Source organism: Temnothorax nylanderi, unplaced genomic scaffold (genome assembly GCF_030848795.1).
Source record: "Temnothorax nylanderi isolate EJ_2023f unplaced genomic scaffold, tnyl_v1.0 TNYL_tig1002_pilon, whole genome shotgun sequence".
NCBI lineage: Eukaryota > Metazoa > Arthropoda > Insecta > Hymenoptera > Formicidae > Temnothorax > Temnothorax nylanderi.
In genome coordinates, this window is record NW_027250064.1 from 9,621 (window position 1) to 33,638 (window position 24,018).

Below are 24,018 nucleotides of genomic sequence, written 5' to 3' on the forward strand. Positions count from 1 at the left end.
ATTGGCTAAAATTTATGAGATAACCACAAAAAAACAATTTTTTTCCCTTTAATTCGTGTTTTTGAGCATTTTTTTGTGGTTATCTTATAAATTTTAGCCAATCTGACAATTCTGACTTCGGATTCAGATTCAGCGGGAAAAAGTACATGGGAATACACTAGTGTAGTGTCTCGGCCAAGACACTTTTTTTTGTGTGCCTGTGTTATTTTTTGTTATTTTCTTGTATATGTATACAGTACAAAATTACCTTTTTTAAAAAAGTTAAAAAAAGGTCGCCAAGTACTGCCAAGTAAAGCAATATATATATTCTCTTTGTAGTTGGCGTAATTTAAAGATTTAATATATTTTTTTGAAATATATATATCACTTGGATTGAGTTTGGTAACGCAATTTCGTGATATAATAATAATTTTGTTAAGGTATATATATAATATATATATTCTCTCTTTGTAATTGGCGCAGTATTAAAAGATTTCACATATTTTCTTTTAAATAGATACCACTTGTTATTTAGGTTTTTTCGAGGTAGATATCACTTGGATTGAATAAAGTAACAATTTTGTAATTTAATAATTTTGTGAGACAATTTTTGTGAGACAATTTTGTGAGACAATTTTTGTCAGACAATTTTGTGAGACAATTTTTGTGAGACAATTTTGTGAGATAATTTTTCGAAACGTTGTGAGTTTAAATATATTAATTATTAGGCCAGTTGGGTCGAACAAAAACGACTTCTGTTTTTAATAATTTTGTTCAGAAAAATTAAAGCTACTATCACCTAGGTTAGAATAGATTTTATTTATTTTTGCATTTAAAATTAATGATACTACCACTTGGTTTTTTTCCGAGGTAACAACCACGCGTGTACTTGGCGACCTTTTTTTACCTTTTTTAAAAAAGGTAATTTTGTACTGATATCATGCATTTTGTAGTGTTACGCATCCTCTTCTAAAAAGGGCATGTCATCCATACTCGAATCTATCGAAATATTATTGTCGCTTTTCCGCAATGCGGATTGGTTCTCTTGTGCTTACTTCATGACCGGCTGTCATGGCATATTTTGACAGTTGTGTGGTTAATAGTGTAATAGTAACAGTGAAATATTAAAGTTAAATAGCGCGCGCGTCTATATAAAATAGCGTATACGTCAAGTCGGGAGGCGAATAGAAGTTAAGCAATGGAGAAAAAAAAGACAGACCAAGATATGCGAGTTAATTCAGTTATGATATATTTTTATATATTTTACAGAAGACGTATAAAAGATGTAAGAGGACTTGCGGTAAAAATTCATGCAAGTCTTAATAACTTCAAGGATTAAACTGACGAATATACAAAAGCTACTAATGTACTCAAAGCTACTTAATGATTAATACAATGCTAAATGAAGTGTTGTACAAAATTTGAATAGAGTCAAAGATTGCGGTCAGCTACATATTATATACACGAAAATTATTATATACACGAAAATGAATTACGAATGATTATTACGTAACGATGTTCATTGCGCTATATTTTCGCTTTGTTAAAAAATTATAATAAATTATAATAAATTGAGTTAATCGCAGCGCGCGACAAAGTTATGTACGTGAGCACTGTGAGCGATTTAATGATTGTAACCTTACTTGTATACATTTCCTAGAAAAATATTTCTATATTATGTTTAACAACAATATTAAATATTAACATTTCATAACTGCCAAACGTTTCCAGTTGAGCGCAATTGCACGAGTTACAAATCATTTATAGACTCTTTTTCTCAGTTAACTAGTTTCTACTGCATTGAAATCTTGCATAGAAAAAAATGTATTAGCATATCGCGCAAGAATCATCGATATCTAAGTAAACAATTAATCAAATATATACAGTATATATGCGTACATCTGGATTAATCCGAAAGCTTAGTCTCCATCTTTTGAAACATAAAATAATTTTATGTCACAACAGTGAAGTGCGGAATATTAAATAAAATGCGCCATTTAACAATAACTTCTAAGGTAACAAGTTTAATCTACGGTGACCTAAATTTAAACGTGAAAAGAAATTAAATTATTTCAATGAGTTCTCGATTCGTCCCCAATCAGAAATAGACATGAGTCACGTAGAAACGAATTTCCTAATTCGTCTGAGTTATTCGATACAATGTTCTAGTTTAAATGTGACACTACTTTGTAAAATGTTAAGTTTTATTGTTTTCTCTACTCTACGATCAATATAACAATCTTTATAAATTTCTTTCTAAATAAAAATATTCTACACAATCGGAAAACTATTTTACAACATGAGTAAAGAACGAAGTCAAAAGCGAAATAATCAATTTTGACGCGATTAAAGGGGATCATCAATGGCGATCGTATTAAACTCTAGTCCATACTGACTAAGAATCGCGGATTATGCGTGAAAATTGTAGAGTTTCTTGACAACTCTTATGTACAGATGGATTCAAGTGTTTCTGGCTTCATTCATCTGGTCCCATGCCTACTTGTTCAGCATGTCCGTTCATTACCAGTTCTTCAGTAAGGGAAATTAGCTTTAAAAAATCAATTAATTTCAATTAATTTGCGCATCTGCAAAGAGATTCTCGAAGATTGGATAATAATAACTACTTACCTCATAATTTTGTATCATAAAATAAATATTTGCATAAATATTAGCTTGAATGCGACCTTCAATCTGAGTTTGGGCAGCAACTCCCTTTGAGGAACAGTTTTGTACCACATTGTAAGCTTCTGTCGACCATTTACCTGCAAAAGAGTAACATCAAAGTATAATTACATATCCAAAGATAAATAATTTTGAGTGTAGAGATGTATATATCTAAAATCTACTTACACGTAGGAGTTGATAATAATCTCGTTGATTAAAATGTGGCTTGGATCAGTCAACTCGCGAAACTGTAATATAATAATAAATCGATTAGAATTTTCGGAAACATTACTTCATACGATTCTTTCACACGATGACGGTTAATGTTAATTTTCGATTACCTTATTATTACGTTTCGCGTATTCTATACTTGTCGTCATGACGAAACATCTGACCGAGACATTGCGCTTCTTGGCTATCTCAATATATCTCTTTCTCGAAGCTGGATCAGGATTGGTATTGTCTATAACTATACTTTTTCCTTGATTCAAGTATTGTTGGACTGCAGCAATGCACTTCTGCCAGCTGCCTAAAATGTCTCTGTTGACGTATCCGTATTCCTTCAGATAATTCTTTGCAAAATGCGATTTTCCGGAGTCTGGTGCCGACCATAAGTACCACCTGTTAATGGATATCTATAAGCACGAGGAAAGAGCGGGCCTCTGTTCACATTTGACGTTCACAATGATATTCGTGTTATGCACGATGCTTCTGTCGAAACCGAGGAATCACATGCCGGAAAAATTTTACTTAGGTATTTATTATTAAAAGAATACTTTGTATAATTCTCTTTTATGTTATTTCTCACTAGATCATGGTACGAGAGGAACAAACACATTTTTCCAGCGAGTAGATGGGAACCTTTTGATCCAACGAAAAGTTATGACAAGTATACAGTGTCGGATAAAAATAGGAAGAAAGATAAAATCTGATAAACTTAGATTCAACGAATTGTCCAATTTTGTTTAAAGGATTCAGATTCAAATTCATTCAGTTATGTGATAATATTTAATTCATTTACTCGATTATGTAGCTCTACTAAATTACAGTCCTTTGAATCTGAATCTATTTTTATCCGACACTGTATACTTGTCATAACTTTTCGTTGGATCAAAAGGTTCCCATCTACTCGCTGGAAAAATGTGTTTGTTCCTCTCGTACCATGATCTAGTGAGAAATAACATAAAAGAGAATTATACAAAGTATTCTTTTAATGATAAATACCTAAGTAAAATTTTTCCGGCATGTGATTCCTCGGTTTCGACAGAAGCATCGTGCATAACACGAATATCATCGTGAACGTCAAATGTGAACAGAGGTTCGCTTTTTCCTCGTGCCTAATCGCAATATTACATACATTAAAATAACATGCCAACATTGTGATATTGCTTCATAAGTTTTATCACTTAGTATCTTTACCTTAGTTACAATAAAATCGTAAAACGTATAATGGTGCGGTAATATAAGAAAGATCCTCCTTGACATACATTAACTGATCTACCATTACTGTTTTAAGCTCGCTGAATTCACGCTTCGGAACTTCTAAACATCTCTGAAGAAGCTGATAGATAGAATTACCTGTATGTGAAAATTTAATTTATGCAGTAGAACATTATATATCACGCCAATGTTACTCCAAAAGTGACACTGGAGTATTTTAATAACTTAAAAATTTTCTAAATCACTGAGACATTCACCTTTCTTCATTATAACACTCCGACGATAGCCAGATCTATCCCAATAACTGAATGTGATCTCAATTTCTTCTTCCTTCAACGCGTTCTGCTTTCTAGCCCATTCTTGCCTCAATTCTTCCTTAAGTTTATTTTCCTCCTCCTTCCTTTCTCTATCTGGCAAGAAACTTGTATCTACATCTGGATTTTTCTTAATCTTCTTAATCGCGAGGCCATCAGATTGCTCATTTTCTGACTGCGGGGATTTTTCGGCATTGTCTTCATCCAGCTTAAAAGACAAAGCTTGAATCTGTCTCTTCTGTTTGTTCTTTTCTTTTCCTGCTCTTTTTCACGTTCCTTGTATCAAAGCATGATATGTATGACTAGATGACATTCAGAGCACTGGGCGAAAATCACATAACATTCAGAGCACTGGGCAGAAATCACATGTGTATATATATATATATATAATCACGGCAAACCGCATATATAACATCGTGTTATTTTTATTACATTTAGGAAAATTATTTCATATTAACTCAATAGGCGTTAAACTTGCATACATAGGGAGCTTTCCAGCAAGTGACACAAGCCGACACAAACGTCGTTCTATCTTTCTTTTTTGGCAATGAGTAACAAAGACAAACCGGTAATCTAACCTATACTACGTTTACGCGAGCGTTACTTAATTCTGTATAGTAACTTACGAAAACGATACGATAACTTACGATAATTCCTTCGCGTAAACGGGATCTCTTCGGCATCAGCTCCATGCCGTCAATATATCTAGGTTAACCTGTGTAAACACTCGCGTAATCGCGTAAACGTAGTATAGTAAGTAACAGTAATATATATAGAATAATAGATATATAATTACATATAAAACAATTACCTTGAATTAATCGTCGCGTCGCGTAAAGAGTCACGGTCGGTCTCGCTCCGACACTACCGTGTCTCTCGATAGGTTAACTGAACTGTCAGTGACAGCGCACTGAACGCACTATCTGCACTGCGCGCAGCCGCGCAGTACACACTTACACACACGTATTAACTGAACAGACTGAACTGACTGTGACAGCGCGCTGGCGAAAGCGCCGCCAGTGTCGAAAAAGTGAAAGTGACATTACTCTGTTATATGTATGTTATAATCGCAGCGTTAGGAGGAGGAGTATCTTAAATAAAATTTTTCACATTTGGACTTTGCGTCCCAATATCTCCGCTCGTAGAGCACGTAGCGGAAAATATTATAGGAGATACCCCCCCCCCCCCAAGTCGACCCCAAGCTATCGATCAAGCCTACTTAGAACTTGATCCGTTCACTCGTTATCGAGATCTCAACATCTCGAGTACTCGCAACCCGTCGCGTCGCGTAAAAGAGTCACGGTTGGTCTCGCTCCGCGTGTACTTGGCGCGAGACACTACCGTGTCTCTTGATTACTTAATAGAGGAGGTAGGTATATTACTTATACAAGAGAAAAAACATATAGATATCTTATATATAATATCTTATAATATGTAATAAATTCAGTAATTATATATAAAAAATTATTTCTTGAGTCAAACATTTTTTTATAGGGTAGACCGGGGCTATGTGTCCACACTTTACGCTTTTTTCAAGTTTACTAAAAAACTAATAAAGATTGTTTGTAGACCGCTCGGTTTGCTTTCGCGTCGTGGGTGTCGAGAGAAGCACAATAATTGACTTCTGGAGATAGCGTAAAGTTTATTTTAAAGCTGGTTACAGTTTCGCGCTCGCACCTTTACTTTAGCGCACTCGCTGCGATTCGATGTCGCACTCGCAATATCGCGGAACACTCGCCAAGCACGAGTGTTGCAGATGGATTTCTATGGCTCACTTAATTATACGAGTGTAGCGTACGGATTTCGCTAGCGCACTGACTCTTCGGGCCGGAGCCGGCAAGGGATCGCGGCCGGAGCTTCGCGTTAGGCCGCGAGGAATTTCGTGACGTAAAGTTCGCTGATTGGCTCCAAATCGTCTAGCGAACAGACTATTGGGCGCGGTACGTGCGATCACGCGATGTACACCTGCGAGCTTGTCGCTCGGGAAAGCACCAAAAAAAAGGGGGGAAGGTAAATATTCGCGGTTTGGAGCATTTCGAGCGTTCTCGAACGATGCTCGCTTTCTCCTCGAATATTCACTTCGAGAATATTCCGTTCGCAGGTATTCAATTCGCAACAAAGATATTTGGCTAAAATTTTAATGGTATAACCTTTCAACCTTGCTATTAAAAAAAAAACATAATTAGAATCGTTGATCTTTTAACATTTTAAAGAGGCGAATTTTTTAAGTGGACAAGTCAAGCGTAGACAGATAGCCCCATATGCGGGGCTATCTGTCCACATACGAGGGGCTATCTGTCCACATAATAAAAAACACATTATTTATATTAATTTTTATACTTATTTATAATATTATTTATTATTAATATATAATATTGAAAAAACTGCCTAGTCGTTGGAGTCAGAGAAGTAGTAGGCACTTTGTGTAGATTTTTTGACAAGTTTCCTGCGTAGAGTTGACTTTTCTTTATATACGGTGGCATCAAACTGATTTTGAGTCCGTTGCAAAATCAATGTGATGAGTTTCTTTTGTCCCCTCAATTCTTTAATCTTTTTTTTATTTGGGGCCTTTACTTTATCCTCAGCAGCGTTTGAAATAGAAAATACTTAATAATTTAAGACAAACTCATATATTTAACTTGACGTGTATTTTTAAAATAAAAATTTGGTGACGATTCTTAAATCGCAGGATCAAGTAGTTGCTCGTAGGTTACTTTTTTACAGTAGCGAGTGAGAGCCCGAACATTTATTCCAAAGTCTAACGCTGTTTTTACGAAAAGATTCTCGCTCAATTTTTATTCTTTTAATCGCTCTAAATATAATTTTATTGGATATGTCTACCTTATCCGTCTTAAGGAAAGTCTTTCTTTTGTAGTTACGCACCATTATCTATTTATAAAAGAACAATTCGTCATTGAAGTATGGACACATTGCCCCATCAAAAATAGGACAGATAGCCCCGACCACGTTTTTTAGTCTTTAACATGTTGCCAATTTTAGATAATGCGGAACTAAGATTTGGCGCTTCTCACACCTGATAATTATATATTAACTGATATTATGAATTGCTTACTTTAATTTAAGGTAGTCGCCTCGTCAGGGCATGTATTAGATAAAGTTTTCGATTTTGGATTTTATATCAAATTATATGATCAGCTTTGCAGTCGATTTTTTCTGTGGCTCCTTACCGACTATTTACTCTAGAAAATCGATCTCGAAAATCACAAATTTTGCATTACTTCATACCAGACGGCCAGAAAAAGAAGGCTCTATCACGGTTTCAATCACATATTTTCGCATTTTTCGATTAGATGAAGTGAGAAAAAACATTGCTTTTTGTACATTAGATTTCGAAGAATCCGATGCAACCATAAAATATATAGTTTACCGGAGATTTCGCTGCTAATTTTTTAGTTTATTTTAGTGAAAATGCGGTAATCGAGCAGACATTTTTTGGTCGAGGTTAGGTTGGGAAGACTTGGCAACGCCGCTGGCTAATCACTGTAGTTGCAGGTTATGGGGCTCGTCTTTCTTAGCCGAATTGGATAGTGATTGACACCCCTGTCATACGTTTTGAAACCCTTTCTCAGTAATTGACGTAAAATGCGACGTTGCCAAGTATTTTTCTCACTTGTAACCTTTCTCGACGACTCGCATAATCAGCTGATCAAAACGGAGTCAAATGAGAAAAATCACAGAATTTGGAAAAAGTAACATACTTTGTCACGTATGAAATTTTACACCATAATTCATAAAATTATTTTTTCCTTAGCAAAAATTGCCTGAAATATATTTCTGAACGTGAAAACCTACAAACAGTCACATGACTAGCACGTAGCGAGTCGACTACCTTAAGTTAAACTACTGTTGCACACCAAATTTTTCGACCGTCGAAAAATGTGAATAATTGTTTTCGCTTTTCTTTTAACGTATATAGCGTCTGCGAGAGGCATCGCAAGAAAACAAACAACATTTAAATATCTTACGTAGGGCATTTTTCAACTACTTGTTACAATGATAGAGACATCTGTCTCTTAAAACTTGAGATAGCAGTACTGTGGACACATAGCCACCGTAGACAGATAGAACTGGTCTCCCCTATTTAGGTATAAGATTTATCAAATTAAAATTGTTTATAAATCATTGTTTTATTATATTATATAATCATGATTTATTTATGTCTCATTTATAACATCATTTTATAACTTTAATTATGTGAATAATTGTGCGCGCGCGCGCGCGCGCGCGTGTGTGTGTGTGTGTGTGTGTGTGTGTGTGTGTGTGTGTGTGTGTGTGTGTGTGTGCGTGCGTGCGCGTGTATTTTGACTCTAATTATTATTTCAGCACAATTGTAATATACTCAATACACATAGATACTGACAAATTTTATTTCTCTACTTATTTTGTAGAGAGATTTGGAGTGCGTAGAAAAGATTCATGCAAAATCCTATGAAGCTTTTGAGCTTTGTGCAAACCAAATCCAGGACACAAAGCCAGAGTATTAGGGTGTGCTCTTACAATGTCAGCTAATGTATCAAAAGTTGTTAAAAGAGTTGTTGCATCGGTTTTGTTGATAGATTTCACTGTTGTTAAAGCGTTAATTAACTGTAATAAATATTTATTATATAAATATTAATAAAAAATATTTATTATATAAATATTTATTTCTCTTTGTTATTAATATCTATATCTTATATTGGGTGCTTTCCATTTGCTGACACAAGTCGACACAAGTGTTGTTCTGTCTTTGTTACTCATTGAATGCAAAGAAGAATAGAACGACGTTTGTGTCGACTTGTGTCAATAAATGGAAAGCATCCATTTTATACAGAATGCCCCATTTTAATCTTTTTATGTAATTATTTCCTGAATTATTCGTTGTTCGAAAAAAAAAGGTTTTAAACAGAACTTATTCTGTTTCGAAGAGGACATCTTATTATGGACGCAAGTCTTGTCTAGGTGGAGATGCTTCCAAGATTTCAAGGTAACTTTTGTTTTTTAAAATAAAAATATATATTTTTGTTTAGCTGGACCTATATGCCATTCCGAGACGAATTCATTGACCTGTGATATATTGGTCTTTCAAGGTTATTTAGTCATTTACCATCGTTAAAAAAAATTTTTGTTTCAAATAAACTTTAAAACCTTCTAGAAGAAGTTCTATTTGCCACCAGAGTATGGACGATGTGGTTCCAGCATGATGGTACTCCTGCTCATAATGATTGTAAAGTTCGACAAATGCTAAACAACGTATTTCTTATTGTTGGATAGAAAAAGGAAGAAAAGGAAATTTATTTGAAAGAAAATCGTTTTTTTTTATACAATGGTAAATAACTTTGAATAACCTTGAAAGACCAACATATCATAGGTCAATAAATTTGTCTCGAAGTGGGCTATATACTCCTAGCTAAACAAAAATATATAGTTACATTTAAAAAAACAAGATCACCTTGAAATCACCTAAAAGATTAAAATGGAACAGCCTTTATATACACGGTGCGGAAAAACTAGAAGTATAACCCAGATAGCAAAGCGTGTCTGAGCAAAATCGCGCAAACCTGTGATTGCTTATGATGCTGACAACTTGCCGTACATTTGCTTCAATTGATTTCGAGTAATTTAATATTTGAAGCAACACGCAGGCAACATTGGATATATGTATTGCCAGCAATTTGTCGGCAAGAGAGCAGCATCAAATTTACTTCGCGTTGCTAACAATATGACAGGATTGTGTGATCCTATGAATTATTACAGCAACATGACAGCAACAGCTCGAATTTTGAATCAGACGATTTTAGATCGCAGCATAAATTGCCAACAAGTTGCAGGCAAGTTGCTATACAAAATTGTTATATCGTGAAGGCATCAACTTGCCGACAAATGCGGACTCAGTTGCCACAATTCTGATAGCAACACATACTATGTTGTCGGCAACATGCCAGCAACAATGCAGACACGTTGCTATCTGGGAAACTTCTAGGGATGGTGGAGGGAACTGAAACAAATGTGTTTTGCTTATAATGTGATAGTTAGAAATGCTTCCTTTTTGCTTAGGTACTGGGTAAAGGACGCTTGGTACAAAACGGCTATACCAAAGCGCTTTATTTGACTCTATTTTCAGATGGGAAAGCATTTATGATATTGTGTATACAATTACGTGTGACAATTCCAAAGAGATGAGCAGAAATTTCTTTTCGTATCCTGTGTACTGTATTACAAGCTTATCTTTATAAAAGAAAAGAACTTCGCCCATTTTCATAAGGGTTTTGGGTTATCCAGGCCTAGAGATGAGTCATATTTCAAACTGTAGGGCATCATGAAAGGATTGAAAATTTATTGGTAGGGGAGACCGGGGCTAAACAGTCTGGTTTTTTTCGGTGCCAATTTTTAACAACAAAATAAATAATTTTAGTTAAATGTGGTATACCACTGTAAAGAGTGAACCTTTAGCTACAAAATTTATTAAGGAAATTTTTATCTACGTCGCTTTGTTTAACCGGTATAGAGCAAAAACGACAACGGTGGAAAAATTGAAATCTCAAAAATGCCGGGGCTAATCGGTCCCCCCCCCCGGGGCTAATCGGTCACACTGCATTTTCAATACATATACGTACATCTAATCCTGAAAAATGATAGGATACATTTTAATAATTGTTTTTTAAGAGAAAAATATAAAGATTTATTTAAAATTTTTATGCGAAACATTATTAAAAAATAATTGTTTTACCTATTCCATAAAACAATTTAGGCACGTGAATACAGAGGTTAACCAAATCGTAAACTCCCCAACGGCATGTCACATTGTCAACGCGGGCAACCACGGGAAACACGCGTGACGGCGTTCCGGTGCCATAGGATCAGCGCGGACCCTCGAGCAACCTAACCAAGCCGCGTTTCTCGCAGGGGAGCGATAAATAGCGACAGGGGGGTTAGAAAAGCTCGCGGTGGAGCGCGACCATTTTACCGACTCGACGGCGTCCTCGCGCCGATTCCTCGACGCGCCGACGACGACGACGACGACGGCCACGACCACCACGACGACGACGGCCACAACCACCACGACGACAACGGCCACGACCACCACGACGACGACGACGACGACGACGACGACGATGACCACCATCGACACCACCACCACTACAACGGTGGCGACAATGACGCCGAGACGATGCGGCGAACGCTGGACGATGCGGTCGCACGCGCGACTGTCACTGACTTAACGACCAACAACGACAATTTACCGCGGCCGGGAGTCGGGACGATCTACCGCGCGCGCGGCATGTCAACTCTCGCGCGGAAATCGCGGGATCTCAGAGCCGTGCCGTGCCTCGCCGTACCTCGCCGACGTGCCGTGAGCGCGAGCGATCTCGAAAACAACGGTCCGCCATCTTTTCGGTCAGCCAAAACACCCGTTTTGCGACGATACGTGCGTACCATTTCCCTCTTACACAAACTGACGCACGTGCAAGGGAAGACAGAATCACGCTCGAGGGAAACCTAACCTGAAATCGCCGTGAGCTGAAGTCGTGCGCCCGGCGCGCCACAGTGACGAGATTAGCCCAATTAGCCCCGGGTGCTTGTAGACTGATTAGCCCCAAACACAAGTTTCAGGTTTGATCGCCCATGAAATATTAGACATCAACGATAATGAAAAAACTACACTGGATTCGTGTTCAGCATGCATTACTCTTTATAATCACGTAGCTCGAGATTTGGAGAGCAAATATTATTGCAGATATTACAAAATTTCCACGCGCAGAAAATTTCACTTTCACCTTCCGAAAACACGTTTGCCCTCGTAAAAATCATAACACGGCAGGTAACCTGCCGAAACTCCGTTGGTCACATGGGTACCATAAGCAGCGTTTACAATGTTAATGGCGAGTTGGCACAATATACAGGTTCCGAGATATTTGATTAGACGTATTTACCCCGTAGACTTTTTAGCCCCGGTCTCCCCTACTAATGGCCAAAATATCCTGTCAATGTTAGGACTTCATCAATGTTGGTATTAAGGTGTATTTATTTTGTTATCTATGTTCATAATGTTTCCACGCTTGCAATTAACTGATTTTTTTTAAATAGTTGAAATATAAAAGTATGATTCCCAGAATTCTTGTTTTTTAATCTTTTCGTAAAGATGTCTTTTTGAGTTTAAGGCACCTCCTCGTGGTGACGGCGGTAACAAACAAATGTTGAATATTTTTTGGTATGTTGCTGTGCCCATATGATGTTGATTATACTATTATCTAGGATATGCTAAATATCTTTCTGATGATATATAGATACCTTCTAAGCATAGTAATGACTACTTTTCATCTTGGACAGCTCTGATAATGAGCCATTTAACGAACAAAATAACATCATTAAGAGGTCAGAACTGCTTCCAGCAGGAGTTTGAGAATCTAAAGCTATTCTTTAATACCACCATTATTATCTACAAAATTACGTGTGATTGATGACTAGGCAAAGTTCTTTCTGTTCATCTCTTTGGAATTACCATACGTAATTGTACACACGGCGTTATAAATGCCTTTCTATCCGAAAATAGCTATGTCCGAGTCAAATAAAACGTTTTGGCATAACCGTTTTGTGTACCAATCATCATCCTTTTTACCCAATGCCTAAGCAAAAAGGAAGTATTTCCGACTACTACTTTATAAGCAAAATATATATGTTTGTTACAGTCCCCTCTACCATTCCTAGAAGTTTGTACCGCTAGTTTTCCCATATATATACTAGGTGCGAGAATTTTATTTCGTGCGCCAATTATCTTTGCCAATTATCTCAGAAAGTGTTGGTTTATTGGAAAAATGTATCAGATAAAAGTGAAGGGGTTTAGAGAGGGCCAATAAACGATCTTATTAGATTTTGGGTCTGGAGTGGGTCCGTGTTGGGTTCAGTAGAGTCCAAATTAAATTTTTTACATGAAAACCCCTATTTCTTATTGTATCGTCTCTTTCTACTAATTAATTTGAACAACTTTTGTCGGAAACATTTTATTTGTCTAAAACTTGCTAACCTTTTCAATATTTAGCTTACGATATCTTGACAATGGTTTGTCAGAGGGAAAAGTGGTGCAAGACTTTTTAACTTGATTTGGTCTCAAGAATATGTTGTTGCAATAGTACCCTAATTTTTTTAAATATTTGTATATACATGAAAGCTCCAAAGAGATGTACTATTTTTCCTCCGACAAACAATTATCGAGATATCGGAAGCTAAATATTGAAAGTTACCAAGTTTTCCTTGAATATCTCAAAAAGCATTAAGCAAATAAAAAAATGTTCCAGAAATTGTTCAAATTAATTAGTAGAAAAAAATGATACAATAAAAAGTAGGAGTTTTCATTTAAAAAATTTGACCTGGGCCCTACTAGGTTCAACAGAGGCTCCAGACCCAAACTCTAATAAGATTGTTTATTGCTTTCTTCAAATCTTCCAACTTTTATCCGAAATATTTTTCCAATATTTTCTGGGATAATTGGCGGAGATAATTAGCACATAAAATAAAAGTCACCCTGTGTGTGTTGTGTGTGTGTGTGTATATATACACACATATAATTTCTTTTTGAAAAATATATAAATTACTTTTTGATGAGGTGCTGTATCGCTACGTTCCATGATATCATCAGGAGGTTTGCTTTCATATATTTTATAAATTTCAATAATTTTGCCTGCATCCTCCGCATTCCATGCTAACATTAGTGTCATGTCTGCCAAAATAGAAATCCTTGTTAGATGTTTCAAAACATGATGAGGGTCGGCGACATCAACCTAATGAAATAAGAAATTATAATATAGATATAAAAAAAAGTGTGCAAATTAGAAACTTGCACATTGGTTCCTCATCATTACAGATCGCTACCATTGCTCCTATTTTATTTTGCTCACAAAGCTCCTCTATGAGGAAGCTTGTATTTTATTTGATGCATAATTATTAGTATTTATTAGTTTGGCTTCCTCATAGAGGAAGCTTTATGAGCAAAATAAAATAGGAGCAATGGTAGCGATCTGTAATGATGAGGAAGCAACCCAGATAGCCAAATCTGTTCGAACAAATAATGCCAAATACTTGCTACAAATTTTGGTTTCAGAAATGGTACAAATTTGCATCAAAATTTGTTTTATCAAATGTTGTCGACAAACTGCTAGCAAATACGTATCAAAACATGCGTACACAATTGACGCCAAATTGATACCAAATATCGAGCAAAGCTTAGTAGTACCTGATAACAAATTGGCATCAAATTGCCGCTAAAATGAGTTGACAAAACCTAACACCAAATTAATGCCAAATATTGAGCAAATTTTGGTGACAAAGCTTGAGAACAAATTGACGCCAAATACCGAGCAAAGCTTAGCAACTACCTGATAACAAATTGGCACCAAATTGCTGTTAAAGTTTGTTGACTAAACCTAACGCCAAATTGATGCCAAATATTGAGCAAATTTTGGTAACAAAACTTAAGAACAAATTGACGCCAAATACCAAGCGATGTTTAGGGCGTTTCATTCAGATGGCGCGACACGTGAGTCGCCACTTTCAACGCGCCCCCACCTCCTTCCTCGCTCTTGTTCAGTGTCATGGCCGCTCTTGCTGCGTTTCTTCGGACGAGACGAGTACGTTTTCCTTCTTTCGTAACTGATTGAGCTAAGCGGCACGTATTCTGGAGACCAACCGAGCGAGATTCGACTTCCCAAGGAGAGCTCACCGCCAGGAAAAGGAGAGCTTGAGGGAGGATTGAGGCGAAGAGTCCGGTCCAGCGAGCAGGGCCCTTCCGATATTCTCATTTGGGACGCCATATTGGAAGATCGACATTGATCGTGGTAGTACAAGGGGCTCTGCAAGGTTAATTCTCGTCTTAAGATCTGGAATTGCTCTCATTCTTGTGGCTCTGGTTTATATTCTAGCCCTAGAATTGATCTCGTAGACAAAAGCAGAGGCCCCCCTCTCTTTTCTTTTCTTTTTTTTCTTTTCTTTTCTTACTTTGATTTCAATCAGTAATCCAGACTCCTTAATTCCGCCCTGTAAGATCTGGTTAATTCTCGTCTTGAGATCTTGGAATTGCTCTCATTCTTGTGGGTCTGGTTTATATTCTAGCCCTAATGTAATTTTAATATATGCATTACAATTTTACACTGTCAAATCTATATATATAAAATAGAATGTCTGTATGTATGTATGTTCTTTATACACTCTTGAACTATTTGACCGAATTTTTACCAAAAATATATGAAATAGGGGTAGAATTTTCCGGGGAGTGTTATAGAGTGTATAGTTTTTTGTTACCGATCTTTTTGGGAACCGGTATCCGAAATTTTTCCAATTTTTCGGGAAATAATTGACCGAATTTCAAAGAATTGTATGTAAAATAGGGGTAGAATTTTCCGGGGAGTGGCATAAAGTGTATAATTTTTCGTTACCAATCTTTTTGGAAAACGGTATCAGAAATTTTTCGAATTTTTCGGGAATTAATTGATCGAATCTTAAAGAATTGTATATAAAACAGGGGTAGAATTTTTTGGGGAGTGTTATGAACTGTATAGTTTTTTGTTACCGATCTTTTGGGAACCGGTATTCAAAATTTTTTCAATTTTTTGGAAAATAATTGATCGAATCTTAAAAAATTGTATATAAAACAGGGGTAGAATTTCCCGGGGAGTGCTATAAACTGTATAGTTTTTTGTTACCGATTTTTTTGGGAACCGGTATTCAAAATTTTTTCAATTTTTCGGGAAATAATTGACCAAATTTTAAAGAATTGTATATAAAACAGGGGTAGAATTTCCCGGGGAGTGCCATAAAATGTATAATTTTTCGTTACCGATTTTTTTGGAAATCGGTTACGAAATTTTTCCAATTTTTTAAGAAATAAATTGAGTGAATTTCAAAGAATTGTATACGACGGAATTGAACTTTAGTCGATAAAAAAGTGATATTTTTCAATTTATAGCATTTTTGTAGATTGGTGTGTATGTATGTTTGTTTAAGGAGGTTCAATGGCTACAAAAAAATGAAGCCAGTTTCATGAAATTTTAATATGTTGTTCTGGAATGCAAAATAGAATTGTATGAATTGTTTGGGAATTTTTCACCGTCCCGTTTTGAAAAAAATCTACTCCAAATGAAGTCGTTTGAAGGAAAACGACTCCCGGGCGAAGCCCGGGTAACCAGCTAGTAATAAATAATATCGTTTGATAATAATAACAACAGTATAGATAATAGTAACAATTTTATTACTTGACTTATTTCATTCTATTTTTGACAACTCGTATATACATTAATTGTGGCTAAGGTCTATACTATGTCATAGTGTAGATCTTAGCTACATTTCTGGCAAGTCAGTCCAAAGTATGCGGCTTTGTTCTCTATCCTTTTTATCTGTAGCAATTTTATTTCTTTTTATTTTTTAATTATTTTTTATGTATTATCTCTTATGTATCAGGTTTCTGAAGAAGACTAAGTATATAAAGTCGAAACGTAAAACGTTAATTGTATTTAAAATTTGTTTAATTAAACGAGATTTTGTTTTTAAATTTAAATTGATGACCTTTTTATAACTCGAGAAAATCAGCCAGCCTTCCATCCTATAAGTTTATTTTGTACTGTTAGTTTAATTAATTTAGTTATATTTTTTTCCATTAACATTCTATTTGTTATAGTGATTGTGCAGTAGAAAATCTGAAAAAATAAATGTTTTTAAAAAGTAAAGATAGTATATATTTTGAAATCTATGTATTTTATGTAAACATAACATTTAAATTTATTTGCAGTTTATTTTAGAACATGCCAAAAAACACCGTTTCATAAGCTTTCTAAGAAAGTTAAAAGGCAGAAAGTGAATGTTGAAGTTGTAGAAGAACTCAATTCAACAGATTCTTTAATTGAATTCGATCAGTCGCATATTCAGCAAGCACATGCTTCCGTTAAAAGCCAAAGTTCCGTAATACCAGATTTTCTTTATAATCAAAAAGAATCTGAACTTTCTCATTATTCTTAACTTTTTCATCATTCTGAACTTCCTCACCATTCTGAATTTTCTAATAATTCTGATCATTTTGAGTACTCTGAACACTTTGATTTCGAAAATAACGATAATTATAGAGATATATTTAACATTAACAGACACACCGGCAACAATAACGAGGCTCATTCAGATGACAACGATGATAATTCTAAAAACTGCGAGAATAGTGATGAGAATAAAAAATATTCGAAATGTTTCGTGAAAACAAGAGTTATAAAGAAGAGTTATAAGAGTATAAAGAGTTATACTCTTATAGTCTTAAAGAAGCGTTATAAGAGTATAAAAAATATGTAATATTATGTAATAAAATGTTTCATTCTACTTGCCGTTTGAATCTGATTAAGGCAAAATTGTAATATTAGTTTGAAATAGAAACAATTTAAAACAATTTAAAATACAAGGGAAATGCTTTAGTTTTATAACTATCATATTCTTGCAATATTAAAAATTTTACATATTCTTTCTTTGATTAAAATATTTCTCAAAATAATCTTGGAACTGTTGATGAAATATCGTGTATTTTTTTATCTGTAAAAGTTTAAAGTTTTGTTTGAATAGTTTAAAAGTTTTGTTTGAACGGTTTAAAAGTTTTGTTTAAACAGTTTTTTTCTGCTGTATATTAATTTCTATTACATCAAACACTACAAAATTCACTTCGGTTGCTTGCACCTAAATGATGTATATTATTCTTTTGTTATTTCTTTCTGACAACAGTACTGCATTATTCCATCGTAATCGACGAACTATGCACATTGTGAACATTTGTTTATTTCAATTTTGCATTCTTGCAAATAATAAATCGTGTTTCAAGTTTGAACTAGTTGTTTAAATATGCACGGTAGTTATTATTGTATGATTAAAGAAAGGAAAGTTAGTAGTATTAGGCTTATAAGAATATTGTTTTAGATGCATTTTCATAGAAATTATACTCGTGTTTTCAGTAAGATTCTATAAATCCTTCTTATACCGGCCAATGCATTATCTGCGCACGGAGTATGTGTTCCAGGCATTATATAAGATTCTCGAGTGTTTACAAATATTGTATGTGCTGTTGACAAAGTTAAATGTTTGCATATGTCAGTAAATTCACATTGTATAACATTTACTGTAATTAATATATAATTAATTATTTTATTGCCACCGTTAGATTTTATAAATGTCTTATAATGTTTTATAAATATAAAGATTTCTTTTAACATATGTATAAAATAATTTATTGTAAATCAATAAAAAATTATATGCTTTTTATAATTTAATGCTTTTAATTTTCCCTAAAAAAATATATTTTAGTATTTATTAATGGCTACGTAACAAGGCTCGCTGCAATTTGGCGTCAAGCTGTGTCATCAAAATTTGCTCTGTATTTGGTGCCAATTTGCTGTTAAGTATTGTTCTCAAATCTTGTTTGATATTTGATATCAATTTGGCGTTGGGTTTTGTCAACAAACTTTGATAGCAATTTGTCAACAATTTGCTGTTAGATTGCTGGCAAGCTTTGCTCGGTATTTGGTGTCAATTTGGCGTCAAGTTCTTTTGTCAAGGTTTGCTCGCAATTTGGCACAAATTTGCTGTCGAGCTTTTGTTGGCAAGCCTTGTTCACAATATGGCGCAAATTTGCCGTTGAACTTTTGCTGTCCTGTTTTGCTCGATATTTGGCGTCAATTTGGTGTCAAGTCATGTACACAAGCTTTGCTAGCAAAACACAAGCGTATTGCAGACACAGATCGCACCGAATTTGTCGACAAGTTTTGCGCGTATTTGGTGTCAAATTGGTTACAATTTGCTGACAAATTGTTTACTGAGAATGTGCAAGTTTCTAATTTGCACACTTTTTAATTTTAAATTTAACCTTTTTATGAATTAAAAAAGGGTCAGCTTAGTAGCACAAGTGGGGTTTTACAATTGACGTAATGTCAAATCGATGTTGACTTTGGGAGTTCAGGCTACATGGTCCATATATGGACTTCGCATATGGACCTTTGATCGCGCTTAAAACTGGATCTAATCAACCAAATCTTAAAGAATTATATATAAAATAGGGGTAGAAAAGACTGAAGAATATAATAGCATTATAAATAGTCCGATATCTCAAAATTGGCGGAAGTTAGAGCAACCACAAACATTTCTCAAAAAATTCAAAATTTTATGAAGAAAGAACCTTTTTACCGATTATCGCCAAATTCAATACCAATCTTCTTTTAATGATACTCTATATAAAATTACATATATAACTTATACATGTAACTTTTTAAGCAAAAATCGGCAACTCCTTCACCGATCCTCACCAAATTCAATACTTTCCTTAAATGATATTCTATCCATCAAATAACCTACACATTTTTTAAGCAGAAATCGGTAACCCTTTCACCAATCCTCGCAAAATTCAAAAAACCTTCCTTTAATGATAATCTGTATAAAATTACATGTATATCTTATACACTTTTTAAGCAGAAATCGGTAATCCCTTCACCGATCCTCGTCAAATTCAATAACAATCTTCCTTTAATGATACTCTATCCTTCAAATAACTTAGGGTAGACCGAGGCGAATCGGATCAATGTAAGTTTTAAGATAGTTTTTGTTAGTGTTTTGTTTCAAACAAGCTGTTTTATCGTGCTAATTAGTAATCCGATTCGCCTCGGTCTACCCTATACATTTTTTAGGCAGAAATCGGTAACCCTTTCACCAATCTTCGCCAAATTCAAAACAACCTTCCTTTAATGATACTTTATATATAAGATTGAATGTATAACTTGTACACTTTTTATGCAAAAATCGGTAACCCCTTCACCGATCATTGCCAAATTCAACACCAACCTACCTTTAATGATACTCTATCCATAAAAAAAAAATTAAGCTCGATGTCTCAAAATTTGCGGAAATTAGAGTAATCATGTACATTTTTTTAGATAGAAATCGGTAACCCCTTTATTATTAGCAATTTTTATTAATTCTATTATATTCTTCAGTTTTTTCTACCCGTATTTCATAACAAATTCTTTCAGATTTGGTTAATCAGTTCTTGAGTTATAGAAATTTCGGTAAATTTGGCACACACACATACACACATACACATACACACATACGGACATTTTTTAAAATTACGATTTTCCAACGTTTTAGAACATTCTGAACACATTGGCATCAAAAACTTAAAAAAAAACAATTTTTTTATGAAAACAAAGCTTCCTCTATGAGGAAGCAAAAGATCATAAAACTACTAATTTATGCCAAGTTGGAAAATTTATAATATAAATAATATAACTATATCAAATTATATATATTTAGTATACATATAAAGAATTATATTAATCCTCCGTACGCCTGGTTGGCTCTGAGAGACCCACTAGTACTTTTGAATACATAACTTTGTAACCAGGAACGCTGGCGGCCTGAGTGTTTTAAAAACTTCTGTTTACATGTTGTGCTCATATCATTTTATAAGTTCATGAAAATGTAAAACAAATAATACTTTCGATAAAAAATTTAATATTATGATTATATATACCAGGGTATACTTATTTTCAAACTTTTGGGTCTGTCAGACCCACCAGGCGCACCACGTTAAAAAATTCACCAGGCGCACGGAAAGTTAATAGTCTATTATATATTTTAATTTATATATTATAAAAATATATATAAGTATAATGCAATAAATATATAAATTGTTGTTACATACTTGTACCAAGAGCACACGCAAGTTGTAAGCATTGCCCAACAATTTAAGTCTTTCGTGAATATAATCAGGATTCAATTGGTGATAACGGATTGATAAGAAAAGAGCACATGTAGTTTTTCCCATTACATAATCTGGCACAATGTCGGAATACTCCCATGGTACATTTGTTATATACTTCAGCAATGGATTGCCTTTCTGAAGACATTAATCCATTATAAATTTTTGAAATGTTAATTAAGTTTTATTAAGTGCTTTAAATTTTATTAATAAACTTACTGTAAACAAGATATTATTAAGTTTAGTTAACACAATTTGCAAAATATTTACTTTTAAATGTATACTTAAACATTTTATAAAACATAAGAAAATATTACCTGCTTTGGACTGACAAAGACAGTATTGGCTTTGTTTAAAACTGTTGCCACAGAAGTTTCAGGCTTAGGAACTGAAAAATCCTTGTAAAACTCAGATTTCTTCAAGTTACTAAAAGCAGCTGAAAAAAAAGTTAAGTTATAAGATATATAGATAAATTATACAATTGTATAATGATAAAATTATAAGTAGATAACATTCTAGATAACTACAATCATAAAAAAGAGATTTTGCAAAATATATCTGCTGTAAATTTTGATAGATTAGCAGAAAAATCTGTGAACAGAATATAATGGCAGATTAATTACAGAAACCAAATAGAATTTGCCATTTGATAACCACTTATATAAAACATTCAATTATAAAATTATAGATTCTGCTATTATAGTTTCTTTTTGATAATCTGCTATCAGATTATATTGGCAGACTACTGACAATGGGGTTAATACAGATGCAACTGACTAAGTAATGTGATTAACTGAATAACCGGTAATTATGAAGGAGAGGGGCTTCCTTGCCGATTTGGCTAAAACTTAGGCTAAAACTTACAATTTTGTATATTTTGGTACGTAAAACATGAATCTATAAGTTAAAATTGTCGCTTTCAATTAGGAAAAAAGTTATTAAGTACTAAAGTTGACAGTTGCGTGATGGTTAGAATGTCTGTCATTTATTATACTTTGTATTTATAGACTTTTCAATATGCCAATTATTTTCTGCTTTAAAAAAAGCATAATAACTCTATTTCTATAATCTTTTTTAACCATTTAATTCAATATATTATGGCATATTCAGTATAACAAAACTGCATATTTTCCAAAGAAAATAATAATTTATGTTTTTTGTTAAAGCAGAGAATAATTGGACCAACCATATTCAGTACAACAAAACTGCATATTTTCCAAAGAAAATAATAATTTATGTTTTTTGGTAAAACAGAGAATAGATGGACCAACTATTCTAACCAAAATACACAAAATTGTGAAGTTTCAGCCAAATTGATGAGGAAGCCCATCTCTTTCATAATTTTACTGAATTATAATATAACTTACTCTGGAAAGATGTATTTTTAGCTTGTTTTGATGGAGATTCATTATCCAAATCTTCTATACTTTCTCTTGTGTTATTCATAAATTCTCTCTTTCATTACATAAATATTTCAATATATGTTTAGTTCAATCTATACCTATATCAGATTTTAATTAAAAAAGTATACTCAACTGATTTCCTTTTATGCGAAAACAAAACTTAGATAAGAAAAAAAATATTAATTTTGTAAACAAAATAATTTTTGGCTATTTTCCTATATAGAAGTCTACATTTATTTAAGTTACATAATAAAAGTAATTCAATGTATCTAGGTTATAACATATCTGAACCACAGCTTCTTTACAATCATAGACTTAGGAAGAGATAGATGAAGGCTGCATTCGGCGGTATTGCAGTAGCGACAGTAGCGTCGGCAGTGAGTCGGCACCGGTCGATTCTGGGCTGCGTTCGGAAACGTCACCCGGGTATACACGGGTATACTCCCTTCTCCTTCTAACTCGCTGAGATAGAAAGAGAAGGGAGTATACTCGTGTGCACTCGGGTGACGTTTTCGAACGCAGCCCTGTATTGCTGCGTTCCCACTATACGCGTCGCGCGTCGCGTCACGACGCCGCGTCATGAGTTATCCAATCAAAACGTTTCATTTTATGGCAAGATCTCGCGTCGGAAATGACGTCATAAAATGAAACGTTTTGATTGGATAACTCATGACGCGGCGTCGTGACGCGACGCGCGACGCGTATAGTGGGAACGCAGCATATCTTGGGACGAGGTGAAAATTACAAAAGTAAGGAAATTCACTAGAGAATCTACAATTTCATTTGTCGAAATCCAGTAAATCTGTTCACTTTTGTAATTTTCACCTCGTCTCAAAATGAGGTCCATTACGTATTTGAGGTAAAAATTACAAAAGTGAACAGATTTACTAGATTTCGACAAATGAAATTGTAGATTCTCTAGTGAATTTCCTCACTTTTGTAATTTTCACCTCGTCCCAATAAGATACAGAATCGACCCCCAGGGGGCCTATTACGTATCTTTTCACGAGGTGAAAATGCGAAAAGTGAACAGATTTACTAGATTTCGACCAATGAAATCGTAGCTACTCTAGTGAATTCTCTCACTTTTCGCATTTTCACCTCGTGAAAAGATACGTAATAGGCCCCCAGGGTAGCGATCATCTTTTTCCTTAAGGGTCGGCAGGAGACACGGTGGAGACCTCTGTCGGGTTGGCTTAGCTGCGACTTGCTGCGAGTCCGTATTTTATTTATTATAAATTTTTAAGAGCAAAAATGCAAAATCGGGCTCTTTACCTCCCTGCATTATTATATAAAAAGTATATAAAAAAAAATTCACGAATCTATGTAACTTATTTTATGAGAAATCTGGATATTACGAATCCGTAATTCGTAATATCCATATTTCTCATAAAATAAGTTACATAGATTCGTGAATTTTTTTTTTATATACTCTTTATATAATAATGCAGGG

The 24,018-nt window shown here is 34.4% G+C and overlaps 2 protein-coding genes across 2 annotated transcripts; both read right to left on the reverse strand.

Moving 5' to 3' along the window:
- Positions 1–1,205: 1,205 nt before the first annotated feature.
- On the reverse strand, positions 1,206–8,381 carry LOC139786290 (bifunctional polynucleotide phosphatase/kinase-like). The gene is made up of 6 exons (XM_071725457.1): positions 4,341–8,381; positions 4,063–4,221; positions 2,985–3,278; positions 2,830–2,891; positions 2,608–2,741; positions 1,206–2,527 (listed from the first exon to the last, which is right to left on the reverse strand). The coding sequence occupies exons 2-5, from the start codon at positions 4,126–4,128 to the stop codon at positions 2,738–2,740; spliced, it is 426 nt and encodes a 141-aa protein (XP_071581558.1). The 5' UTR covers positions 4,129–4,221; positions 4,341–8,381; the 3' UTR covers positions 1,206–2,527; positions 2,608–2,737.
- Positions 8,382–8,526: 145 nt separating this feature from the next.
- Positions 8,527–22,881, reverse strand: Ercc1 (DNA excision repair protein Ercc1). The gene is made up of 6 exons (XM_071725456.1): positions 22,699–22,881; positions 22,530–22,617; positions 21,480–21,598; positions 21,106–21,300; positions 13,988–14,173; positions 8,527–9,002 (listed from the first exon to the last, which is right to left on the reverse strand). The coding sequence occupies exons 2-6, from the start codon at positions 22,606–22,608 to the stop codon at positions 8,796–8,798; spliced, it is 786 nt and encodes a 261-aa protein (XP_071581557.1). The 5' UTR covers positions 22,609–22,617; positions 22,699–22,881; the 3' UTR covers positions 8,527–8,795.
- Positions 22,882–24,018: the final 1,137 nt, after the last annotated feature.